We start from the raw sequence: 23,614 nt of genomic DNA on the forward strand, positions 1-23,614 counted from the left end.
GGTGAGCTGATGTCCGTGTTCGTGAGGAGTCCATTGGTGGTGCAGATGGTGAGCTGATGTATGTGTTCGTGAGGAGTCCCTTGGTGGTGCAGATGGTGAATGCGCTCAGCTGCTAACCAAAAGGCTAGCAGTTTGAGTTCACCCGAAGGAAGAAAGGCCTGACAGTCTACTTTCAAACAGCCTTGAAAACCCAATGGAGCATAGTTCTACTCTGACATACATCGAGTCACCAGGAGTCAGAGTCAACTTAATGGCAACTGGTTATATGTTCATTATCTTGATTGTGGTGATGGTTTCACAGATATATAGATGTGTCAAAAGTCATCAAATTGTTTGCTTTAAACTTGCACAGTTTATAGTATGTCAAATACATCTCCATAATGCTGTTAAAAAGTAAACCTGAGATTCTGAGTTGCAAAATTGAGGGGTGGTACTTACCCAACTCCTAGCTGGTAAAAGTTCCCTTGTATCCAATTGATTATCAGTATATGACAGCTATATTTTGTAAAAGTATTGCTGACAATGGCAAGTGCTTTGGGTATTTGTCATCTTAAAATGCAGTAGGTTTTTGCCACTGCAGTGCTATGGGGAAAGAATGGACTTTGCAATAAATAGTGCTGGATCAAGTGGAATATTGATATGAAAAAATGAAACTTGACTTCTGTGTCACAATTTACAAAAGGCTCAATTCTACATGGATCATAGGTGAAACCTAAAACAGTAAGTCTTCTAGAAGTTAACATAGAATATTTTCATGCCTTTGTGTAGGAAGAGGTTTTTAAACCAGATCAAAAAAGTGGCAACAACAAAGAAAAAAAAAGTTAAACTGGATTTCATTTAAAGTAAGAACTTCTTTTCATCAAGAAATCATTAAGAAAAAGCAGAAAACAGAAATGCTTTAGTCCCATAAAGAAGAGTGGAAGCAAGGTCAATTTCAATAGCAAGCGCTGGTTTCCCATGGCCAACGCAGGGCAGGTGTTCTGCACACACCCTTTGTGTGCCACAGGTGAAGGACCCATTCCTTCCTTACCGTGAACAGATAAAGAAATGAGGCTGGCAAAATGCCATATGGTGCCCATGCATGAGCAGAACAGAGAAGTCACTGTGTACCCAGAACAGGGAGGGAATGTCCCTGATAAGGAGAAGAAACGGAGAAAGAGAGAAACTCTGTCCCCAGCCTCCATTAACAAGGAATGTTCTGGGCCAAGGCTTCTGATTAGGCAGCCCAGATGGAAGACACAGGGACTGCAACAGACAGTTCAACAATATCCATTTGTCAAAGGTCCCATATCTAGCATATGTAAAGATCACCTACAACTCAATAACATGAACTGACCCATAAAAAAGTAGACATGAACCAGGCTGGAACAAACAACTCACAAAAGAGGATGTCCAAATGGCTAAGAATATGAATAGGTTCTCTTATCTCAGTGGGTATTGAGGAAATGCATTGGTATATGTTTAAATTTTTAAAGTCAACAGTCCAAATGTTGACAAAGTTGTTGTAGACGTAACAGCTGGCACTTTCATGCACTCTTGGTGGGAATATTTGGAACAACCCTTTTATAGAAATGTTTGCAGTATTTAGTAAAGCTGAGCATAACATATATACGACTCAGCAGTTCTACACAACAGAAACATGTACATTTGTGCACCAAAAGAAATGGACAAGAATTTCATAATAGTATGATTTGTAATAGTTCAAAACCGTTCATCAATGAATGAATGAATAAGTAAAATGTGGTATATTTATGCAAGATTTACATCAATGAAAATGAATAAACTACTTTTCTACTTGGTAACATGGAAGGATGAACATAATGCTGAGAGAATAAAGCCAGGCATCACAGTACATATCGTATGATTCCATTTATATAGAATTCAAAAATAAGCAAATTTAACCTGAGGTGATGAAGGTCAGAGGAGTGATCACCTTTGGGGGCTTTTTGACTAGAGGAACATGAGGTGATGGTTCTAAGGGGCTGGTAGTGCGCTGTGTCTTGATCTGGGTTGTTACACTGTTGTGTTCACTGTGTATTTGCTTGCTTTCCTGTTTGTATTATACTTTATTAAAAAATTTAATTTTTAAAAAATATAATAGCTTTTGAGAAAGATCATGAAAATCTTGCCAACCTGACCTCAAATTGATTTTAATTTGTGTTTCTCTGATGAGTAATGATGCTAAGCATCTTTTTTTATGGGTTTCTTTGTCTTTTGTGAACTATTTGTTAACATCTTTTGCCTGTTTTTTTAGTTTTTATTATTATCTGTAGGAGTTCTTTATATATTCTGGATGTAAGTTCTTTGTCAGATAAATGTATTACACAGATTTTCTCCCAGGCTATGACTTAATCACAATTTAGAAACAGACGATTTTACTTTTGATGAAGTCCTGTTTGTCAGTTTACATTTTACAGTACGTGCTTTTTGTATCCTCTCTAAGTAATCTTTGTCTATCCCAAGGTTGTAACTTAAATGATAAATAGGAAAAGCTGCCTTCAGTATATCTGAAAATATAAATTTGGAAGACTTGTATACATTGTCATACGGAATCAGCATTCAGTTTACATTAACCAGTTCTTCCCCAATTCAATTTATGACAGGGAGATGCCCACCTTTTTGTAGGCTAGTTGAGATTCAAATGTTTAAGTTTCTTCAGTGGAATGTTTCAGGAGTGGCCAAACTCTCTGTAAAGGGCCAAATAGGAAATATTTTAGTCTTTGTGGGCCACGTAATATTCCTGTTGGACATGTGTTGTTGTTTTTTTTCCAACTCTTTAAAGATGAAAAAACCATGGTTAGCTCACACGCCTTTCACAAACAGGACATGGGCTGGATGTGACCCATAGGCATAGTTTTTCAAGCCCTAGTTTCTAACTGGGAAAATCTGCTCTCTGGCAGTAGGGCAGATAGATGGGAAATGACGGCATTTCGAGTTCAGGTCTGAATGATTTTTATTTATTGATTTAGTGGTTAATTGATTTGGAGACCATAGACTGAAAAGTGTGCATTGAATAAATGAGCAGCAAGCCCAAAACCCTAGTATTTACTAAGTTTAAAATCATTAATAAAAATAAAAAGCTACATTTCAGTTATACGTGGTGCCTTACTTTGCAGTCCATGTGACCGCCCTCGTGTGATTGAGTCTCTGAGAGGAATTGAAGTGGTCGATGTTGCTGCAGGCGGAGCCCACAGCGCATGCGTCACGGTGGCTGGGGACCTCTACACATGGGGCAAAGGCCGATACGGCCGCTTGGGGCACAGTGACAGTGAAGACCAGCTGAAGCCAAAGCTGGTAAGTGACAGCCCTGTGCTTAGAGAGCCAGAGCAGCTGCCCTGCTCTGCACTGTTGGAGCGGTATGTATGTGTTTGTGCTGTTGGTGGAGAGGGAGGAGGCTTCTCATTTTATTAAAAATTAACAATATTTTCTGTTAACAGTGGATTAACAATAACAAAAGCACAAACAGCAGAAGATTAAATAAATGAGACCTCATAAAAATTAAAAACTTTTGTTCATCAAAAGACTTTACCAAATAAGTGAAAAGTTAAGCAACTTGACTAGGAGAATATCTTTGGAAACCATAAATCTGACAAGAATCCAACAACCAAAATATATATAAAACTTCAGCAGCTTAACAACAAAAAGACAACCCAATCATAAAATGGGCAAAGGACTTGAATAGCTATTTCACCAAAGAAGATATTCAAATGGCCACCAAGCACATGAAAAGATACTCAGTGTCATATAGGCATCAGAGAGATGCAAATCCACAGTGAGATACCATTTCACTTCCACTAGGATAAAAAAAAAAAAAAAAAAACCTGTTGCTATCGAGAACGTTCGGACTCATAGCGACCCTGTAGGACAGAGTAGAACTGTCCCATAGGGTTTCCAAGGAGCACCTGGTGGATTTGAACTGCCGACCTTTTGGTTAGCAGCTGTAGCTCTTAACCACTACACCACCAGGGTTTCCATCCCACTAGGATGGCTAAGATTAAAAAAAAAAAAAACAAAGTAACAAATGTTGGCTAGGATGTGGGAAGGTTGGAACCCTCACCCATTGCTGGTAGGAATGGAAAATGGAAAATAGTGTGGTGGTTTTTCAAAAAACTAAAAATAGAACTACCATATGACCCAGCAGTTCCACTCTTAGGTATATACCCAAAAGACTTGAAAGCAGAGACTTATACACCAATGTTCATTGCAGCACTATTTCAACAGCCAAAAGGTGGAAACAACCTGAATGCCCATCTACAGAAGAATGGATAGACAAAATGTGGTACATGCATACAGTGGAGTACTACTCAGCCAGTAGGAGAAATGAAGTCTTGATATGTGCAACAGTATGGATGAAGTTGGAGGGCATTATGCTGAGTGAAATAAGTCAATTACAAAAGGACAAATATTGTATGACCTCACATAAAAAGACAAGAAAAGGCAAATGTACAGATAACAAAGTTTATTAATGGTTACCAGGTGGTACAGTAATTAAGGGCTCAACTTCTAGCAGCTCCTTGGGATCCCTATGGGACAGTTCTTCTCTGTACTGTAGGGTCACTGTGAGTCCAAATCGACTGAGGCAACGGAGTTAGAGGCAAGAGGGAGGGGAAAGGGGGGTTAATGGTGATGGAAATAGCACACTGGTTAAGGGTAGGGTTGCACAGCTGATTATTGTAATTGCTGTCAATAAGTTGTACACCTGCAAAAATTGTGTGATAGACATATTTATAGCAATGACAAAACAAAAAAAAAGTGGCTGCTGAAGCTGCTTATGTAACCCAAAGTCTTCTTGGGATTTGGTTCCTTGGTGTAGAGGTTTAGGGTCCTGATTTCATTTGACATCCCAGTTAATTGGCCTAATAACATATTTAGTGCTTCTGTTCTACCTCCTAGTTTGTTGCATACTGCCTGGGGTCTTAAAAGCTTACAAGCGGCTATCCAAGGCACAAGTGGTCTCTATTCACCTGGAACAACAGAGGAAGGAGCATCAGGAGTAGGAGGAGGATATTAAATGTTTGGCTAATTCCCTTCATGAACAACTGCCTCCTTTGCCATGGGACTGGAAGAATTGGGTGGTGCCCACTACCGTTACTGAACATCTTGATCAAAGATTCTATAGAAGAATCCTGATCAAAAGAGGGGAAATGTAGAACATAATTTCAAACCCTCATGGACTCCAGACTTCCTGGAGTTGTGAAGTTTGGATGAATCCCCGAAACTATTGCCCTGAGATCATTTTTAAGCCTTAAACCAAAAATATCCCCTGAAGTCTTCTTAAAACCAAACAATAGTTCAGCATAACTAGTAAAAAATGTCTGCCTTGAGCATTATGCTCTTTTAAGAACTATCTGTGGGATCAAATTGACAACAGCAACTTGAAAGATTAGATAGGAACCTTGAGGGCAATGAATTTATGTTAAAGAGGGGGAGCAACTCAGAAGAGGAGGGTGAGAATGGTTGTACAACTTGACGGGTGTAATCAGTGTCACTAAATGGTATGTGTGGATACTGTTGAATTGGTGGATGTTTGCTGTGTGTATTCTCAACAACAAAATAAATAAAAATTAAAGCAAAATTTGTTTTCTCTTTAGATGCTGTTTGGTTTACAGTTGATAGTCATAGCCTCATTATTTATAAGTTGTTTTGATTTTTGGTGGAAGTAAATACCATCTTGGCATGATTTCCATATGTCATTTAAACGGGATAGTATTTTAAATATCCTTTTTTTTATAGAAGTAAATATTACTTGGCATTGAGTTTGATATTTTGACTTCTAGAAGGCCCACTCTATTTTGGGTCAAAGGAATGAATAAGCCAGCTTGCGTAATGTACGATTGATTCATGGAGGATGCTGATGCCTGCCTTTGACAATTTAGGTATAGTTCAGTTAGATGAAGGCATTTTCTGTTTTTTCTTACAGGGTTATAAATATTACCTGTGTTTTTTGGAAAGTCTTAAAACAGGCATCCTCTTTAGGAAAAAAAAAAAAAGACTTGTGGAATGTTACAACCTTTCCCTTGGTAAACAGAAATGCCACCTTCTCTCTGTTGTGACTGATAACCAGGGCATTCCTCTTCTCTGCAGGTGGAGGCCCTGCAGGGCCACCGCGTGCTTGACATTGCCTGTGGCAGCGGCGATGCCCAGACCCTCTGCCTCACTGATGATGACTGTGTCTGGTCCTGGGGGGACGGGGACTATGGCAAGCTCGGCCGAGGAGGCAGCGATGGCTGTAAAGTGCCAATGAAGGTATTTGGTGTATACACAGCACTCTGTAATTCCCTGTGTGGGCCAGGGGATGGCCAGACCTTTCCGGGGTTCTCTGAGCACCTGGTGATGTGCAAACAAGCATCACCTTGGCCCCTCATGTGGCCAGGTGTTGTCATAGATGCCCCCCGAGGTGTGCAGAAGAGGACCTCTGCCCCTCTGGGTTGTCTGTCTCTTCTGGTTGCTTTTCAAGAGTATCTTAACTCCATCTTCACCTTCTTTGCAGAAGATATAATGGGTGATCACATAAAAAGTGAGTGAGGAGCCCATAGGCATTAAGATATTTTAAGTGATGTTTGTGCTCTCTTGAGGAATTTATGAAATCTAAAGTCTGTGGTCTTTTTAGTATGTGGACCTGTTTTGGGGGAAAAAATAACTAATCATTCATCACTGTCATCAGTTTATAGTAGAACACACACATCATGTGACAGAGTTATGGAATGTGGCAGTACTTGCTGACAAGATTACAGCTGGATTAGTGAGGAGACTGTCTCGTGGACATCACATGAGAAGCCAAGAAAGGAAGTTGAGGGTTTGCCTGGGTGTCTGGTAGACCTGGTCTGGCAGTCAGCTTTGTACTATTTGACTTTGGGAAAGTTTCTTAATTTATGTCAGGCTGCTTTGTGTTGTCATAAAATGGGGAGAATCATACCCTCTTCAGAGGATTAAGTTAGTAGATTTGTTCAAATCCCTTACTGCTCAGTGACTTCAGTAAGTGAACACTAAGTGGTACCAGGGACTTGGGAGTGTGCGTGGCATGAGAGAAAACTAAAGCGTGATCTCTCTCCACAGTCCCCGCTCTTCTTGGGGTGGTGGTTGTAGGTGTTGTCGAGCCAGTTCCAACTCATAGCAACCACATGTAACAGAGTAGAACTGCCCCACAGAGTTTTCTTGGCTGTAACCTTTATGGAAGCAGATCACCAGGTCTTTCTCCTTTAGAGCCAGTAGGTGAGTTTGAACAACTAACCTTCAGTTAGCAGCCAAGCTCTTAATCGTTTTCACCACCAGAGCTCCTTATTCGGGGTTACAGGACTGCAGATGCTGGGATAGAAAACCAGATGGCACATATCTAGGCATTGCTGGGCCTGAGCCTCCATAGCTTTTCCTCCTAGAGCTGAGCCAGCCAACATGGTAGGCACTGGCCACATGTGGCTACTTTAAGTTTAAATTAATTAAAATTAAATAACCTAAAATTCAATTCCTCGGCCATGCTAGCTACATTTCAAGTGTTCATTGGCCATACGTGGCTCATGGCAGCTGTGCTGGCTTAGTGCAGACGTAGAACAGTCCATCACTGCAGTGAGTGGTTTTGGCAGGTGCTACCTGGGACCAAAGCCTGGTGGAGAAGACTTGGCTCCAAATCATGCTGTATTTCCCTGCGCTCCCTGTGGCTGTGCCAGAAGGAGGCGCCCTCCTTCCTGCAGTCACCCTTCTGGCAGCTGCTGGAACCAGGGCCTCAGGGCTGCCTCCTTTGTTCTTATCACCTCTTGCTCTTTTTCCATTGCAGATGTATGGTATTTTAACCACATTTGGATTACCAAGGGTTTCTGCATTTTAAAAATTGTTGTAGGCCCTGTTATGCTACGGAAGGCTTTATACAAGGGCATTGCACCTTCAAGGGTTAGGATGGTTGGCATCGGGAAGGCATAGAGGGCATCATGTGCTCATAGCAGGGTAGGGACAAGGGGAGAACTAATTAAGCTTTAGTTAATTTAACTTAAATTGAAACATGAGAAATTAAGTATGAGAAACATCACAGAGGTGATGAGGAGCATGTGTGTTGTGTCAGGAGAATGATGATTAGGTGGAGTGGGCCCCAACTGAGACCCTGGGTGCTGGACTTGAAGGGCTTGTACCCATGAACGGGTGGGTGAACTAGAGAGATGAGTAGGGGGCATCTGGAGGCCAGGCCCTGGCCGCTCTACCCTGAGGGAGGGCTGGAGGGAGGGTGAGTAGAGCATAGTGGTGTTGGAGAACAGTACTACCAGCTTTCGAGAGAAATGATTGCAAACCTTGAGCAGTGAAATGTTAACATTTCCAGTGACGTGTGCTGGGTCACACTGCATGAAGGCGCACGACCCGTGGTGAATTGTCAGCATGATCTGTCCCCTGTTGTAAGCGAGGCTAACTGAGTCTCTCCCCTTCTAGATCGACTCTCTCACAGGCCTTGGTGTGGTCAAAGTGGAATGTGGCTCCCAGTTCTCTGTCGCACTCACCAAGTCGGGAGCGGTTTACACTTGGTATGAAGGGTTTTGCTTGTTTAATCCTACCAGAAACAGATTGTTAATTTGAAGTTCCTTTAGCCACGCTTTAGTAGCCTGGGAACACCACTTTGATGGCAGGCTGTGATTTATGTAATGTAGTACAGTGGTTGCACCAGGTGGGTGGATGGGGTGGTGCACAGAGCAGGCTTATGCTTCTGAGCACCCTGTCTCTTCTGTGTGCTAGGGGCAAAGGGGACTACCACAGGTTGGGCCATGGATCCGACGACCATGTTAGAAGACCTCGGCAGGTCCAAGGGCTGCAGGGAAAAAGAGTCATCGCCATTGCCACCGGCTCCCTGCACTGCGTGTGCTGCACAGAGGACGGTAGGTGGAGAGCCCAGTGTCACAGAGCAGAACATTTTAGGTAGGAGAGCACTCCTCAGGGAACGGTGTGTGCAGCTACAGAAAGAATGAGCTTATGATACATCGTGAGAATCCGTCTGCAGTGGGCAAGGTCTGGGCCCTCATGATCCTCACCCCTGGTGTTATACCTGCAAATATGTTCTGTTACGTGGCTGTGCAGAAAAGAGTTAACATACCCTTGCGGTTCTCAGAGAGGCCTGCTGGCAAGCTGGCACCTGGCTGATGTCTGGGAACTTGGGTCTCGGGGATTCCCTGCACTTCCTAACTGTTAGGAGTAGCTCACAGTGCCTAGATTGTACAAAAATGTGGTTTATGCTGAACACCTGCTTTCCTCCTGGGAGTCTAGACTCTTGGGACATGCTAGGCAGTGGGAGCCTACATGGCCAGTCCCAATAAAAACCCTGGCTACTGAGTCTCTGATGAGCTTCCCTGGTAGACAACATTTCACACAAGTTTTCACAACTTGTTTCTGGGGGAATTAAGCATGTCCTATGTGACTCACCGGGAGAGGACTCTGGAAGCTTGTACCTGGGCTTCCCCGGACTTCACCCCAGTGGGCTTTTCTCTTTGCTGTATCCTTTCTCTGTAATCATAGCTGTGAGTATGACCATATTGCTGAGTTCCATGAGTCCTCTTAGTGAATCATCGAAATTGAGGTGGTTCCCCCCCTCCACTCCCAACACAATGGCCAAAAGGACTTTGTAGAGGAATTAAGGTTGCTAATTAGCTGACCTTAAAATAGGGAGATTATCCTGGGTTATCAGGGTGGACCTAGTGTTACCACATGAATCCTTCAAAGCAGAAAAGGAAGGCAGAAGAGTCAGAGATGCAGCGGAAGAAGAGATGGGAGATCACCCAGATCTTGTCTTCTAAATACCATTCTTCTCTAAAGACACCAAGTGCTTTTGGGAAATGGCCAGTTCTAGGCTCAGGGCAGGGGAAGTACAAGATAAGCCTAGAACACCTTTTTGTGCCATAAAGCAGGCAGGTGTTCACTGTGTGATAGGGCTGTGTCAGAATGAGACAAAGCCAGCCACACTGGGCACAATTTGAGCATCAAAATAAAGAATAAATAATAGTAACAGATTATAGCCCATTGAATAAATTAGGAACTGTGATTTCCACACAGTTATAAACAAGTTAATAAATCAAAAGTTCAATGAGAAAAGAAATAGTTAAATAGTTTTGGATGCTTCCCCACAAAATACTTGTAATTACAAAGGGAAAGGAGGATATGGACAATGGAGAAGCTTGACAGATGCCACCTTCATCAAGTGATCAAAGTGATCACCATCAGTAATAGACAAAGAATAATTGCATTTCACCTTAGAAGAAGAGAAGTGTTGGTCAACAGAGGACGTCAAGAGTCCCAGGAAGGACACTGACCCCTTGGATGTTGTGATTAGAGTGTGTCCACATCTAGGTCACCCGCAAAGTTGACGTTCAGACAGTTGATCCTGAACACCACCTTGAAGGGCAGTGAATGATGATTATGATGGGAGGACTTTGGCGGTTGTGCACTCATTGGCTCTAGTGGACTGAATTTTACCATCCAAGTTCATGGTTTAAACTTCACTTCATCTAGGAGAAGTTTATACGTGGGGTGACAATGACGAGGGACAGCTGGGCGATGGGACCACAAATGCTATCCAGAGGCCGAGGTTGGTAGCTGCTCTTCAGGGTAAGAAGGTCAACCGCGTGGCTTGTGGCTCAGCACACACCCTTGCCTGGTCGACCAGCAAGCCCACCAGCACTGGGAAGCTGCCTGCACAGGTAGGTTCTGACTCACCCAGGCTGCCGGGCAGGAGTCTTGTGCCGGCCTGACCATGTGTCTAAGCTCCAAAAGCCATTTTAGTTGTTTTCTCTCTATATAACTTCTTGTAATAAGTTGTGATAAAGTTACTGTCTACCTACTGAATCATAAATGTATACACGTCATTCTTCCATTACGTATTTACATAGGTGTTCCACTGAAAATAACCCAGGCTCATAGTGCTAAAAAGCAGTGCTTTCAAGAATCTTAATATTCACGCCGTGCAACATTCTGCATACATCAATGTGTCTGCCTTCTATTCTAAATCTTGTAAATTACACGGAACTCTTCTGAAAGTACATACTTTACATGGTCCTTAGTAACATATTTCTATAGGGTATATATTTTTTTTGCCTTCTCCTTGGTTCTGATTGCTTGACTTAAGTAGTTAAACTGGCCAGAATATTATTCTAAAAGCAATGTGGTGAGGTTTTCAAACCAAACAGAAATTGTAATGCTTCTCTGTTTTTGAAAAAAACTATTTTCAGTATCCACTTACCAGTTGTGGCTTGTCTGTACACTTGACGCCTAAGTTGACACACCCGGTTTACGTCTTTCAGGTCCCCATGGAGTACAATCACTTGCAGGAAATCCCAGTAATAGCACTGCGGAACCGGTTGCTGCTGCTGCACCACATCTCGGAGCTCTTCTGTCCCTGCATCCCGATGTTCGACCTTGATGGGTGTCTTCATGAAACTGGGCTTGGACCTTCAGTTGGGTTTGATACACTACGAGGAATTCTGATATCCCAAGGAAAGGTACTCTTATAGCAGTCTTTGCTGTATGTCATACTAGTATCTTCAGTAGATTTTAATACAACCTAAATTCCTAAGCTAAGAAGACATAGAATACAGGTCATCCCATAAATGTTTATTGAGCACGTATGGTGCCAGGACCTGCTCTGGGTGCTTAGAATACTTCAGTGAAAAAAACAAAAACAGCCAAAAATCTCTTTAGCTCTTGGACCTTATATTAAAAAGTGATGTGCTGCTGGATTTTCCCCTTATAATCTCTGTATCTTGCCCCCTTTCTCTGCCCCGAAAAGGGGGTACAGCACTAAGCCTGTGTTCATACATTGGTTCTCTGCTTGCCTGACTTTGAAGCATTAAAGAAGAAAAAGAATTAGATTATTTCTTTTCCCAAGGATGTCCAGCAGGAGGTGCCAGGTTCTACATGTCTCTTAGTTAGACATCTGTACTAAGATATGTAGCGATTCCTAGTCGAATGGTAATTTAACCAGTGGTGACTACAGGGACACATTTATAATGGTGTCGCATGAGTGAGGGTATCTGAAAGTCACCAGACATATTTTGACCCATTGAAGTTTTTAATAATTAGAGCTTTCTGGAAATGGGATGCCCTGATTTAGGAGTTAGGGGTTTCCTGTTACTGGAGGTCATCAAGTTTTTTGACAAACAGCTTGACAGGGTTTTCTAGAAGAGGTTCAGTGATTGTATAGTATAGTGTTTGTGTAGGAAAAAAGTGAGGAGGTTGGACTGAGGAAAACTAATCCTGAAGAGTCTGTGATTCTATATTTTGTTATCAAAGGTTATGTCTGGTTTTAATGATATAATAAAATTTGGAAATTTTGTTTTGGAGTTCCGTTCAAGCAGACTGTTTTAGTTTTGGCTTTATTTCCACTTAACTAGAAGAATTTCTGCTGAACAAGATCACCGTGTGTGTCTTACTGTCACATATGGCAGAAGGACGAATATATGGTGACAGATGTTTTATCTAGTGGTAGGATCATCTCTTGGATGATGGGAGCAGGAAAAAAGTATGGGCAGGTAAAATTGACATAAAACTTAATTTCAACTATTTTCCAATTATAGAAAGTAGCAAAATTGATTATGTTCAGCTTCATTTCTTTTATCCCCTTAAGTGGAGATGATAATGGACAGTGATCAGGGGAAATTCTTTCGTTGTAAGGAGAGAAAGAAAGGTGACAGGTGTGGATGTGCCCCACCCCGGCAGAGTGCATCTGTCTATGTGGTTGTTGTGGGCACGCGGCCATCGGCCTGGACGTGGGGTCAGAGGCTGGGGATGCTCATCAGAGCAAGCCCTCAACAGCCCACATGGCTCCAAAGAGGGGCCTCTGAATGCAGCAGCATCTGAAAGAGGAGATGGGCATGTGGAGGATCTGAAAGCCACCCTTGAAGCAGAGGACGTGTCAACCTTCTCTCTGATCCTGGGCATGGGCAAAGATCAGCAGCTTTTGGGAAATGGGTGGTGTTGTGGTGGGAAGAGGAAGGAGATGTTCCTGCCAGGATGTGCTCAGAGCACAGAAGAGAGGGGCACAGGAGGGCTGGCCTAGGGGGCCCAACTCAGATACCAGAAGAGTTTGTGATAGGGGAGAGACTGTCTTTGTGTGAAGATAGTCAGGAAAGCAGGGTCAAAGTGGGGTTGTGAGAGGGTGTGTGATGACGAGGGTGCCTCTGTGAGCCTGTCTCCCTGGCTGACTCTCCCTGATGCTGGTGGTTTGCAACTTCCCCTGAAGACAGAGGTCAGCTAGTGGAATTATTTGATTTTTGTGTCTCTCAGTTAGTTAATTGCTTCTGAAAATTGACTTTCTGCTCCCATTAGAGCATGCAGGTAGGTATGGGAGATTGTATGTAGAAGATTGTGCTCTGTACTACACTGTTCTGCCCTCTAGATGTCTGTGGTTTTATTTATTTATTTATTTTTCTGTCCATCTGCAAAGAGAAAACTCTTTTAACTCTTCTTGGATGTTTGGTTTTCACTGGACTCTTCAGATCTCTCCCTGCTCGGTTGTGGTTTCTGTCCCTGTGGTACACACTCTCTGCCCGTCTGCTCTCCTGGAAAGCATGTGGGTTTGTGAGGCTGTCTCCCTGCTGACTCCCGTAGCCCATCCTAGGGGGCCTGCAGCCAGTGTGGCCCCTTCCTCAGGGCATCCACCCTAAATTTGTGTCAGTGCTCCTTCTGTGCAGCCTGGGCTGGCAGCCTAAAAAGGACCCTGTAGAACCCCCTTGAGCTTTCCTTTTCTTCACACCTAGAACCTAAACAGTCATAGCGCCACTGCTCGGAGTCCTCCCTGGGCCTTCCACCAGCTCCTGGGCAGGAGTGTCAGAGTGTCCAGGAGTACAGGAGCCTAAAAAAGAGAGAGGAAGGTTGAGGTGGAGAAAGATGGTAGTATAAGCGGTTGCACGCTTCTGTCCCCCGACAGCAAATCCAGAAGAAAACAAGCAAAAATGGATGAAATCGAATCTCAGAACTCTAGACAGCAGTTCAAGGGTTGGCAGACCAAAGTGAATGCTGGATAAAGAAAAAGGTCGCGTATAAACGGTGGGAGAGCAGTGGATCTCCACATGTCCACACCCAACCCCCATCCTTGGCTCAGCACAGCTATCTTGGGGTGATGGCAGTGACCAGCATACCCAGGCAAGAAGTCCTATATCAGAGCAGCACAGTGAGCACAGTGTGAGCTAGCAGTCCTGGCCGGAGAGTCCTGTTTTAGAGTGACAAAGCTAGCGCCCCCAGGTGGGGAGTCTGGTGCCTGAGCAGCACAGCCAGTACCCCTACTAAGGGAGCCTCGAGGTAAAGCCGTGATAGCTGGCACTCCCAAAGCAGAGAGACCAGTAGTGAAGTGACCACAGCAAGTGTACCAAGACAGGGAATCTGATGTTGAAGCAAAGAGCTGTCACCTTCAATAACTTAAAATAATAATAACAATAATGAAGAAGAGCAAACCCTAGGGAAAGGTAAGAAGCTAATATCCAGAGTTACCACTTTATAATAGTTAAATGTTCAGGTTTCAACAAAAAGTCATAGGCGTATGAAGAAATAGGAAAAGATTCCATACAAAAGATCAAAATAAAGTGACAGACACTGAATTGTACGTGTAGAAATTTTTGAAATGGTATATCTTTGGCTATGTATATTTTCACCAAAAAAAGAAAAGATCCTCCAAGGTTGAGAAGGGAGAGTGTTGACATGTCGTGAGGTTGTTAACCAATGTCATAAAACAATATGTGTACTGACTGTTTAATGAGAAACTATTTGTTCTGTAAACATTTACCTAAAGTACAATAAAAAAAAAAATTAAAAATAAAGTGACAGAAACTATCCCTGAGGTAGATCATAAAATGGAGTTACTAGACAAAGACTTTATTTTTTATTTTAATACTTCATTGTGTTTTCATGAAAGTTTACACAGCAACTTAGGTTCCCATTTAACAATTTCTGTACATATTGTTCAGTTACATTGGTTACATTTTTCAGTGTCAGCATTCTCATTATTTCTGTTCTGGTTGTCCTGTTTCCATTAATCTAGCTTCCCTGCCTCCCCCCTCCACCAACCCTTACCCTCTCATCTTTGCTTTAGGGTAAATGTTGAGCATTTGGTCTCGTACAGATGTTTTTTTAAAGGAGCACAGTACTCACAGGTGATATTTTTTATTTTATGAACCAATCTGTTATTTAGCTGAGTGATGACCTCCACATGTGTTTTCAGGATAAAGTTTAAAAGGTATCTCAGGGCAATAGTTTTGGGGGTTCCTCTAGCCTCTCCTGGTCCAGTAAGTCTGGATTTTTTAAGAATTAGAGTTTCGTTCTACATTTTTCTCTCATTCTATCCAGGACCTTCTATTGTGTCCCTGGTCAGAGTGGTTGGTAGTGGTAGCCGGGCACCATCTAGTTCTTCTGGTCTCAGGATAGATGAAGCCATGGTTCATGTAGGCTATTAGCCCTGTTTCTTCTTTGAGTCTTTTGGTTTCTTTCTCTTTTGCTCTAGTTGAGTAAAGACCAGTAGAGCACAATAGATGGCTTCTTGCAAGCTTTTAAGACCCCAGACACTACTTGCCAAACGAGGATGTAGAACATAAAGTTTATGAACTATGTTATGCCAGTTGACCAAATTGTCCCACAAGATTATGGTCCTAAGTCTTTAAATCCAGTAAGCCACTCCCACAAGGTGTTTGGTTATATCTGGGAAGTATCTGTAACTGTGCCCTCTATATGCTTTATTATATATATGAATACATACGCAGTACACACATACATATATATATACATATGTCTACAGATAAGCCTATACATGCACTCATACATATACACACATATATCTTTCTATATACATGTATGAATACGTATCTGCCTATGTAACCTCTCACATATTTTTTGGTTGTTATTGAAAAATTGTATATGTTATAGCATTTACCAGAAAGTCCCTTATTTTTGTGTACTTCCTAGTGTCATTGTTTACCTTAGTGAAGTTGTGCACACTTCACCTGCATTTAGTATTGCCTTTCCCATCACCAAATATAACAAGTATCTACTATCTAGAGAGTGAGTCCCCCTCCTTTCCCCTCCCATCCCTGGTAACCACCAATGAATGTTGATTTCTGTATAGACAAAGACTAAAGCAGTAGTACTAAATAATGCCCAGAGAATTAAAGGAAAACACAGAAAAAGAACTAAAGGAAATCAAGAAAATGATACAAGAACGAAACAGGAATCTCAGTAGAGGTAGAAATTTTTTAAAAGAACCAAGCAGAAATAACGGAGCTGAAAAGTACGATAACAGAAATGAAAAATTTACTGAAGGGGCTCAACAGTAGATTTGAATTTGCAGAGTAAAGAATCAGTGAACTTGAAAATAGGGCAGTTGAGATTATTGAGTCTTAAGAAGAAAAAAGGATGAAGACAAGTGAACAGAGCCTAAGAGACCCGTGGGATACCATCAAACAGAATAATATATGTGTTATGAGAGTCCCAGAAGGAAGAGAGAGAAAGGGGCAGAAAGAGTATTTGAAGAAATAATGGCCAAAAACTTCTCAAATCTGACAGAAGACATGAACCTATACATCCAAGAAGCTCAATGAACATCAAGTAGGATAAACCCAAAGAGAACCACACCTATATACATTATAATCAAGGTCTCTAAAACCAAGGATAAAGATAATTTTGAAAGGAACAACAGAAGTGTCACATACAGGAGACTCTCAGTAGGATTAAGGTTTCCCCTTAGAAACCATGGAGGCAAGAAGGCAGTGGGATGACATGTTTAAAGTGCTGAAAGAAAAGAACTGTCAACCAAGAATATTATATTCAGCAATTCTGTCCTTCAAGAATGAAGGTGAAATTAAGACATTCCTAGATAAATAAAAGTGGAGGAAAATTGTTACCACTAGACCTATCCTACGAGAAATGCTCAAGGGAATACTTCAGATGGAAAAGAATGGATACTGGACAGTAACTCAAAACCATGCTCAGTGTGGGGGGAAAGGAGAGAACGGATGAGAGCACAAGAAACACTTTGATGTTCATGTTCTGCTTGTTACAATCCCCAGTGTTCTTGTTCACCGAGGTCTTCTGCTTTTTCTGTTTCCTGGGGGGCCTTATTTTGTCAGTGATTCCTTCCTTCTCCTAGGTTTTCTACTTTCCTCCCCTAACCACCGTTAAATATTCAAAAGCTCTTCCTCAGCACCATATTATAGATACTACCCCACCTCTCCACCTGTCTGAAAAGCAATGAGTACATGGCTCAGCCACTGCGACCCCTCCCTGGGTCCCCTCCTATGTCTTGGTCCTGTTCCTCAGAGGTTGCTTCTCTCAGGCTCTGCTCCCAGGAGAAGGGGCCCCAGATGGTATCAGCTCCTGTCCTCCTTGGTGTTTTGCAGGGCCCTGGGCCATGGTAAGGACTCTGTGCTCCCCCAGCCGTCCCTTCCCTGGGAATGACGATAGCCACTAGGTTCCAGTAGAGACCTGGGACTCCTATCAATTCTTCCTCCTTCAGGTGTCCTTGAATCTCTGTCTCCTTCCATTTGGCATTGCTCTCCCAGCCAGGGCCATGGTTGCCCCTTCACGCAGCCCCTGGCACCATCCGCACTCTGATGTGCTCCTTTCAGACCTGCACTCTAGCTCAGGCTGAGCGCCTGCTACCGTGCACCAATGGTCCTGTCTCTCTCCAGCTTTTAATCCTCTTAGGGAAATGTCCAAATCCCCCCATGGTCCCTTCCATACAGGCTGTACCCCACACCACTCTCCTCCTCACAGTCTTCGCCGGGGCTCTCTGGGTTTCATCTCAGTGGACCTCCACCAAGACCTCTGCTCCTGCTCTTCCTCCCCTTTCCGCCACCTGAGCCTGGCCACCCCAGGGTCTGTGGCCCTTGCTGCATCTTTGTGTTCAGTCATACCCCCATACACTCAGTGCAGAGACATGTTAGCCCCTGCCACTCACAAACCTACAGTTGGCAGGGAGGATCGTGTCCTGGTGCGTTCTCAGGGCCCAGCCACACTGGGACTGAGCAGGCCCCTAGCACCCTGCAAGCCGTGGAGACACCCAAGACGATGATCAGGGAACGCAGCCCTGCCTGCCTGCCAGCCTGTGCACTCTATTGCTGCCAGACACCCTGCTCCTCATGACTTAACAAGGAGAGTTTGCAGCTATCTAATCAAATGTGTTTAACCAAATGCGACTTTTAGAGAACTCATTTTAAACAAAATTGTAGCGTGATTTCTTTATGGATGATGCTTTCTATGTTGGATTTTGAACTCTGTCCGCTTGACATGTTTTAGGAGGCAGCTTTCCGAAAAGTCGTGCAAGCAACCATGGTGCGAGACCGTCAGCACGGCCCTGTGGTAGAGCTGAATCGAATCCAGGTAACGCAGGGGGGTTCATTTAGACCCATCCATCTCGGGTGTGATGCTTCCATGGGTTGCGAATTGTGTGCCTCCAGCAGTGGGGAGAAGAGGATGCCTATGGAGTTTTTCTTGGGTCCTGCTGCTTTAAAGAGCGAGTGACTCCTTTTCTCTTTGACACTTCCTGTCTGTAATGTCCTGTGACGCTGCTTCCAGGGGGGAACCGGAATTTCTTTTCTTTATAACGGAAGTAATACGTATTTCAGATAACCTTGAAGTACAAATACAGATAAGCAGAAAAGAGGAAATAGAAATCACCATCTTCGTGCCACGTAGCAATAACAGCCACTGTTACGTTGTGGGAACGTGTGCCTCTGTTTGTTGTAGGCAAAACTGGATACTCTGTTTTGTAACTTGCTTTTTTTTTCACACTTAATGCACTGTGAACACCTCCCCATGCCATTAAGTAGGATTCTGTGGCATTGTGTTTATTGGCTGCCTGGGTTCTCTTGGAGGGATGTACCCCAGTCTGTGTTTTCAGAGTCATCTGGTGGGGGCTCAGAGGCTGTTTCTCATTTTCTTAGATGTGGAGAGGGCTGCTTGGTGGGGCCGTGTCTACATTCCGTCTTCACCGGTTCTCTTTGGTTGAGGCTGAGAAGCCTTGCTGGGTTGAAGGCCATTGAAACCTACATTGCAGGAAAGGCTGTAGCAATTCATCTTTCCACCAGCACTGTGTGCTGCCTCAAACCCTCCCCCATTCAGGTAGTTTTCTTTGCTAATGTTTGATAGGCCCAGATTGCTTAGTACTGTCTATTGATAGTAATCAAAGAAATGAAAGGTAGACCATCTCTGAATTTATACTGCTGCTGAGTGTATATAAGCTTATGGTTTAGAAAATGAATTAAAGAAAGAACAGCCCTGGCTCTGAATTGCCCTGCTGTGAGGGACTTGACATTTATGCACCAATGAGATCAGCCCACCCTTTTGGAACGGGAACAGAGAACTGTGAAGAAAACATTCTTTGTTCCTCTGACTTTGGTGTTAACACATGATTTTTACCCTGATGTTGGTTACATGACTAGAAGTTTTCCCAAGTTGTACTTGGGGCCATTCTGGATGAAGACATCAGAGCCTGTCCGTTGTTAGACAGCACATGTGACCGCATTGACAGATGTGGGCATGGTTAGCCCCCTCTTCCCTGACGTCTGTGTTCAGTGTCGACTGTAGGTCAGTAGGCTGATTTTACAAGTTAAGTAGGTTGCTTAATTAGTTGCATAAAAGAGTTTTTATTTCCCCACCTTGGATGACCTTTTTGGTTTGCTGTGCATTATCAGGTCAGAAAGAGCCTCTAAGTAAGGACAGCTGGTGGCTTACACCTCATCTCCTGCCTGCTCTGAGCATGTCTGACCCACGGCCCTGTCCCAGAAGCTCACAGCACTTGGGTGGCAGAGCCCAGGCAGAGAGGCGCCAGGGCCTCAGGAAAGCCTCGATGGCTAGAGCCCAGCTTAGGCACAGCTTCTCTTATCTCACGTTCTTCAGGTGCCTCAGTCTCGTTCTGTATCCCCGGCCCACTGCTTTGCACTATGAAAATGTTCAACAGATATTTGAAAGAACAAACTGGAGAAATGGCAGACGCTTTTATACCAGGAATGTTTTTACAAAGCAAACGAGTGATACTCAGCATGGTGTGTGTGCTGCTTGATGTCTCAGTGGCGGGCTTTGGCCCATCCCGCAGCCCTCAGGTCTCAGAGCAGGTTCATCTCACTCAGGATGTCGTACCCTCCCGAAGCTCTAAAGGTTTCAACAAAGATGGAAGTAGAAGTGTTTTTCTGACAAAAGTTAGACATGAGGTAAAACCACTCAGTGAATCCTCAAATAGGTGCCCACTTTTGCCTGTCCTGGCCGCCACCGCCACTGGCCTCCTCCCTGGTGTGGAAAGTCTTTTAGAGATGCTACAACTTGGGTCATGTTCCTGGAGGATTTTTATTTATTTATTTGTTTTGAATTTGAATTAGTTTTATAGCAGGATCTGAAAATCAATATATAGAAAATATTTTAATTATTTTAAAATTAATGACATAATTAATCATCTCTGAAAATTCAGGAAATACAGATTAAAGACAGTTAAAATCAGTGACTTCATCTGTGAGCGCACAGCGTCCCTGTCTGTGTCTTGCCTGTGCTCACACAGCCCTGCTTCCCTGCCTGCCACGGAGCCTGAGGATGTGCAGCACTGCTGCCTGGCCTTGAGAAGGGCTCGTGCTGTATGTGGCTGTCATCTCACTTCTCACGTAACAGCTGTGACACTTGGGATGCATTCCTTCCTTTATCGGGCTAGCTTTCCTATGCGGATATGTGGACCTTAGAAAGTCACTGCGAGGAGCAGATGAGATAACACTGGTGACAGCAGCTAACGGCAGCACGTAGCCAAGTTCCTTCCGCAGATAACCACAACTGTTACTGTTACCATCACTGTTCTTACATTCTTAGTCTTGGTAGTGGTAATTTGTACTAAGGAGAATTACTGTTTAAACGCAACTAGAACTCATGAAGAGGTTGAAACAGTGAGACTTTTGCTGGAGGATTCAGTATAAAAGCATATTCCTATGATCACATCACTCCTCAGCTTTTTACTGTGATGTGGTTTCAGACAGTGTCACAGGTGTCTCTGACGCACAGCCTGGTAAGGGCCATGACGTCCTTTGTCTGAGCTGCTCAAAACTTATACTGTAGGATGAGAATTATGGCTATGAGGGGTGACTGTACTGGGCTTGGGGCTTGATGACATGATGATCGGGAGTGTCATCAGTGCAGTGGAGTAAATGAGGGTGAGGAAGGTGGTATCTCACGAGGCAGAGTATCTGGTTTTGGTTGTCAGCCACATGGTGCAAGCCTTGTGGGTGCTGAGAGTCTGCCCGGGGGGCCACTTCTGGAGTCACTGGAATCTCATTCCCCGGAGGCCACGGCGAGGCAGTGAAGCATCTGCAGGGGGCAGGCTGTCGGGTGAAGGTGAAATGCACAATGTGGGGTTGGAGGCTACAGTGTCGACAGCCTGGACGACCCCCAGGTGAGCAGTAGGTAGCAGTCTGTCATTTTGGAAACTGTGTTTGTTTAGAAACTGCCAGCCCGGAGGAGTGCTGTGCGTGTCACTGACTGGGAGAGGTGAGGTGGAGACCAGAGCACCCTGGCTGCACTGCTGGGTGAGAGCAGGGTGTAGGGAGGTCCTGCCTGCGTGTTCATCCTGGCCACTTTAGCCCTGTAGGCATGCTCCCTGCTCTCGGCCATTCAAATCCTGGTCTGTGTGGTGCTCCTGCATGGGACAGATGACAGATGTCATCAGAGGGCTTGGAATGTGGGAGATGAAAAACATGCTGGGAGCTTCAGTAAGCAGCTCTGAAACAGACACTCAGTGGTCAGACCTTCTGCAGCCTGGAGGAAAGCCTCCTAGGTTGGCATGAGAAAAATAAATGGCCAGGAAAGGACTTGGATATGGACAGTTAACACGGAAGGGGAAATGAGTTAGAAGAATGAGGTGCAGGGCTCGCTGTAAAAACTCTTGATCATTTTTGTTTGGTTTTGCTTTTGTTACTTTCCCGGAGGCCCCAAATCACCTGTGAGGTCGTGGTGGTGACAGTACACACAGGCGCGCCTGCTCCCAGCCTAGCTCAGGCTGGAACCTTCCGGGCTGCATTTACCATTCATGCCCACTCTTCAGGTAGGAGCTGCCGCCTTTTACCGACACTGAAATTGAGGGTGCCCCACTTCAGCCTGCAGCATATGGCCATGCAGCAGTGAGTGCCGAGTCAGGCTCGTGTCCAAGCCTCAGGAAGAGCGGATGGCTCCCCCAACTCTAGTCAGTGCCACACCGGAGTAAAGGACAAACAGGGGCCACAGGAGAGGCCTTTGGACCCGGTAATGGACTGCTGTGTGCTCTGGTGAGACAGGGACCACGTGCATCTATGCTGGTCTCACTGCACAGGAGGACAGGTGTGGGCTGTGCTTCCAGCTGCTGCAGCTGGTTCATATTTTCTTTCTTTCTCCTTTCTAGGTCAAACGCTCAAGAAGTAAAGGTGGGCTAGCAGGCCCTGATGGCACAAAGTCCGTCTTTGGGCAGATGTGTGCTAAAATGAGCGCGTTTAGTCCAGACAGCCTCCTCCTTCCACACCGAGTCTGGAAAGTCAAGTTTGTGGGTAAGAACCTCCTCTGTGTGCTGAAGAGATACTGATGGAACGTGAATGCGTGTCCTTCTGGGTGCCTGGGAAGCCCACTTGTATGCCTTCACATGTGCTCCCTGTCACCACAGTTGGTGAGTGGCTCATTTCCTTCTCACCCAAGGTGAGTCTGTGGATGACTGTGGTGGTGGCTACAGTGAGTCCATCGCCGAGATCTGCGAGGAGCTTCAGAACGGACTCACTCCTCTTCTGATTGTGACGCCCAATGGCAGAGACGAGTCTGGGGCCAACCGGGACTGCTACTTGCTCAGCCCTGCCGCCCGGGCCCCCGTGCACACAAGCATGTTCCGCTTCCTGGGTAGGTGCTTGCTGGGCTGGCTGTCGGTGCCATGTCTGTGTCATTTGTGGTTGCCTTTTTTGTATATGTGTGTATATAATGTTTTATTTTTGTTGTTGTTGAGAATGTATACAGCAGAACATACACAATGCAACAATGTCTACAAGTACAATTCAGTGACATTGATTATGTTCTTCAAGTTGTGTAATCATTCTCATCCTCCTTTTCTGAGTTGTTCCTCCACCATTAACATAAACTCACTGCACCCTAAGTTTCCTATCTAATCTTTTAAATTTCTGTTGTCAATTTGATCCCATATAGATAGATCTTAAAAGAGCACAATAATGCTCAAGGCATTCTTTACTAGTTAAGCTAAACTATTATTTACTTTTAAGAAGACTTCATGGGTATTTTGGATTTAAGGTTTAAGGATTATCTCAGGACAGTAGTTTCAGGGGTTCATCCACCCTCCATGAATCCAGATTCTCATGGTTGCCTTTTATCTTGGTTTATTATCTACTCTCTGCCTTGTTAGTGACAGGAGATATTTTGAATATCTACTTTTAGCTTTTGAGACTCTTTCCAATAGAAATTATTTCTAACATTTATAGAAATTAGCAAGATATTTGTTGTTGACTTTCTAGTACTGCAGGTTCAGTTCGTGATGGATGGCACATGTTGTGCCATAGCTACATCTGTGCCTTGCTGCAGGGAGGGCTACAGACCAGACATACCCATCTGTTTTATTAGTACAATGGCGTATTTGAAGACGGAAGATGCTGTGGCTGCCAGAGGATCTGAA

The 23,614-nt window shown here is 44.1% G+C and overlaps 1 protein-coding gene across 5 annotated transcripts in view; it reads left to right on the forward strand.

Annotated features, from left to right (window-relative positions):
• HERC2 (HECT and RLD domain containing E3 ubiquitin protein ligase 2) overlaps window positions 1-23,614 on the forward strand; it is a 341,529-nt gene that overhangs the window by 313,044 nt on the left and 4,871 nt on the right. For all 5 annotated transcript variants that reach the window (XM_004372619.2, XM_023727841.1, XM_023727839.1 and 2 more), the window contains 9 exons: window positions 3,117-3,294; window positions 6,085-6,246; window positions 8,413-8,504; window positions 8,713-8,852; window positions 10,477-10,664; window positions 11,265-11,462; window positions 18,241-18,324; window positions 22,352-22,493; window positions 22,639-22,833. In XM_004372619.2, coding sequence (XP_004372676.1) covers window positions 3,117-3,294; window positions 6,085-6,246; window positions 8,413-8,504; window positions 8,713-8,852; window positions 10,477-10,664; window positions 11,265-11,462; window positions 18,241-18,324; window positions 22,352-22,493; window positions 22,639-22,833 — 1,379 coding nt within the window. The remainder of the gene's footprint in view (window positions 1-3,116; window positions 3,295-6,084; window positions 6,247-8,412; window positions 8,505-8,712; window positions 8,853-10,476; window positions 10,665-11,264; window positions 11,463-18,240; window positions 18,325-22,351; window positions 22,494-22,638; window positions 22,834-23,614) is intronic.

The sequence above is a fragment of the Trichechus manatus genome, unplaced genomic scaffold (genome assembly GCF_000243295.1).
Source record: "Trichechus manatus latirostris isolate Lorelei unplaced genomic scaffold, TriManLat1.0 scaffold00019, whole genome shotgun sequence".
NCBI lineage: Eukaryota > Metazoa > Chordata > Mammalia > Sirenia > Trichechidae > Trichechus > Trichechus manatus.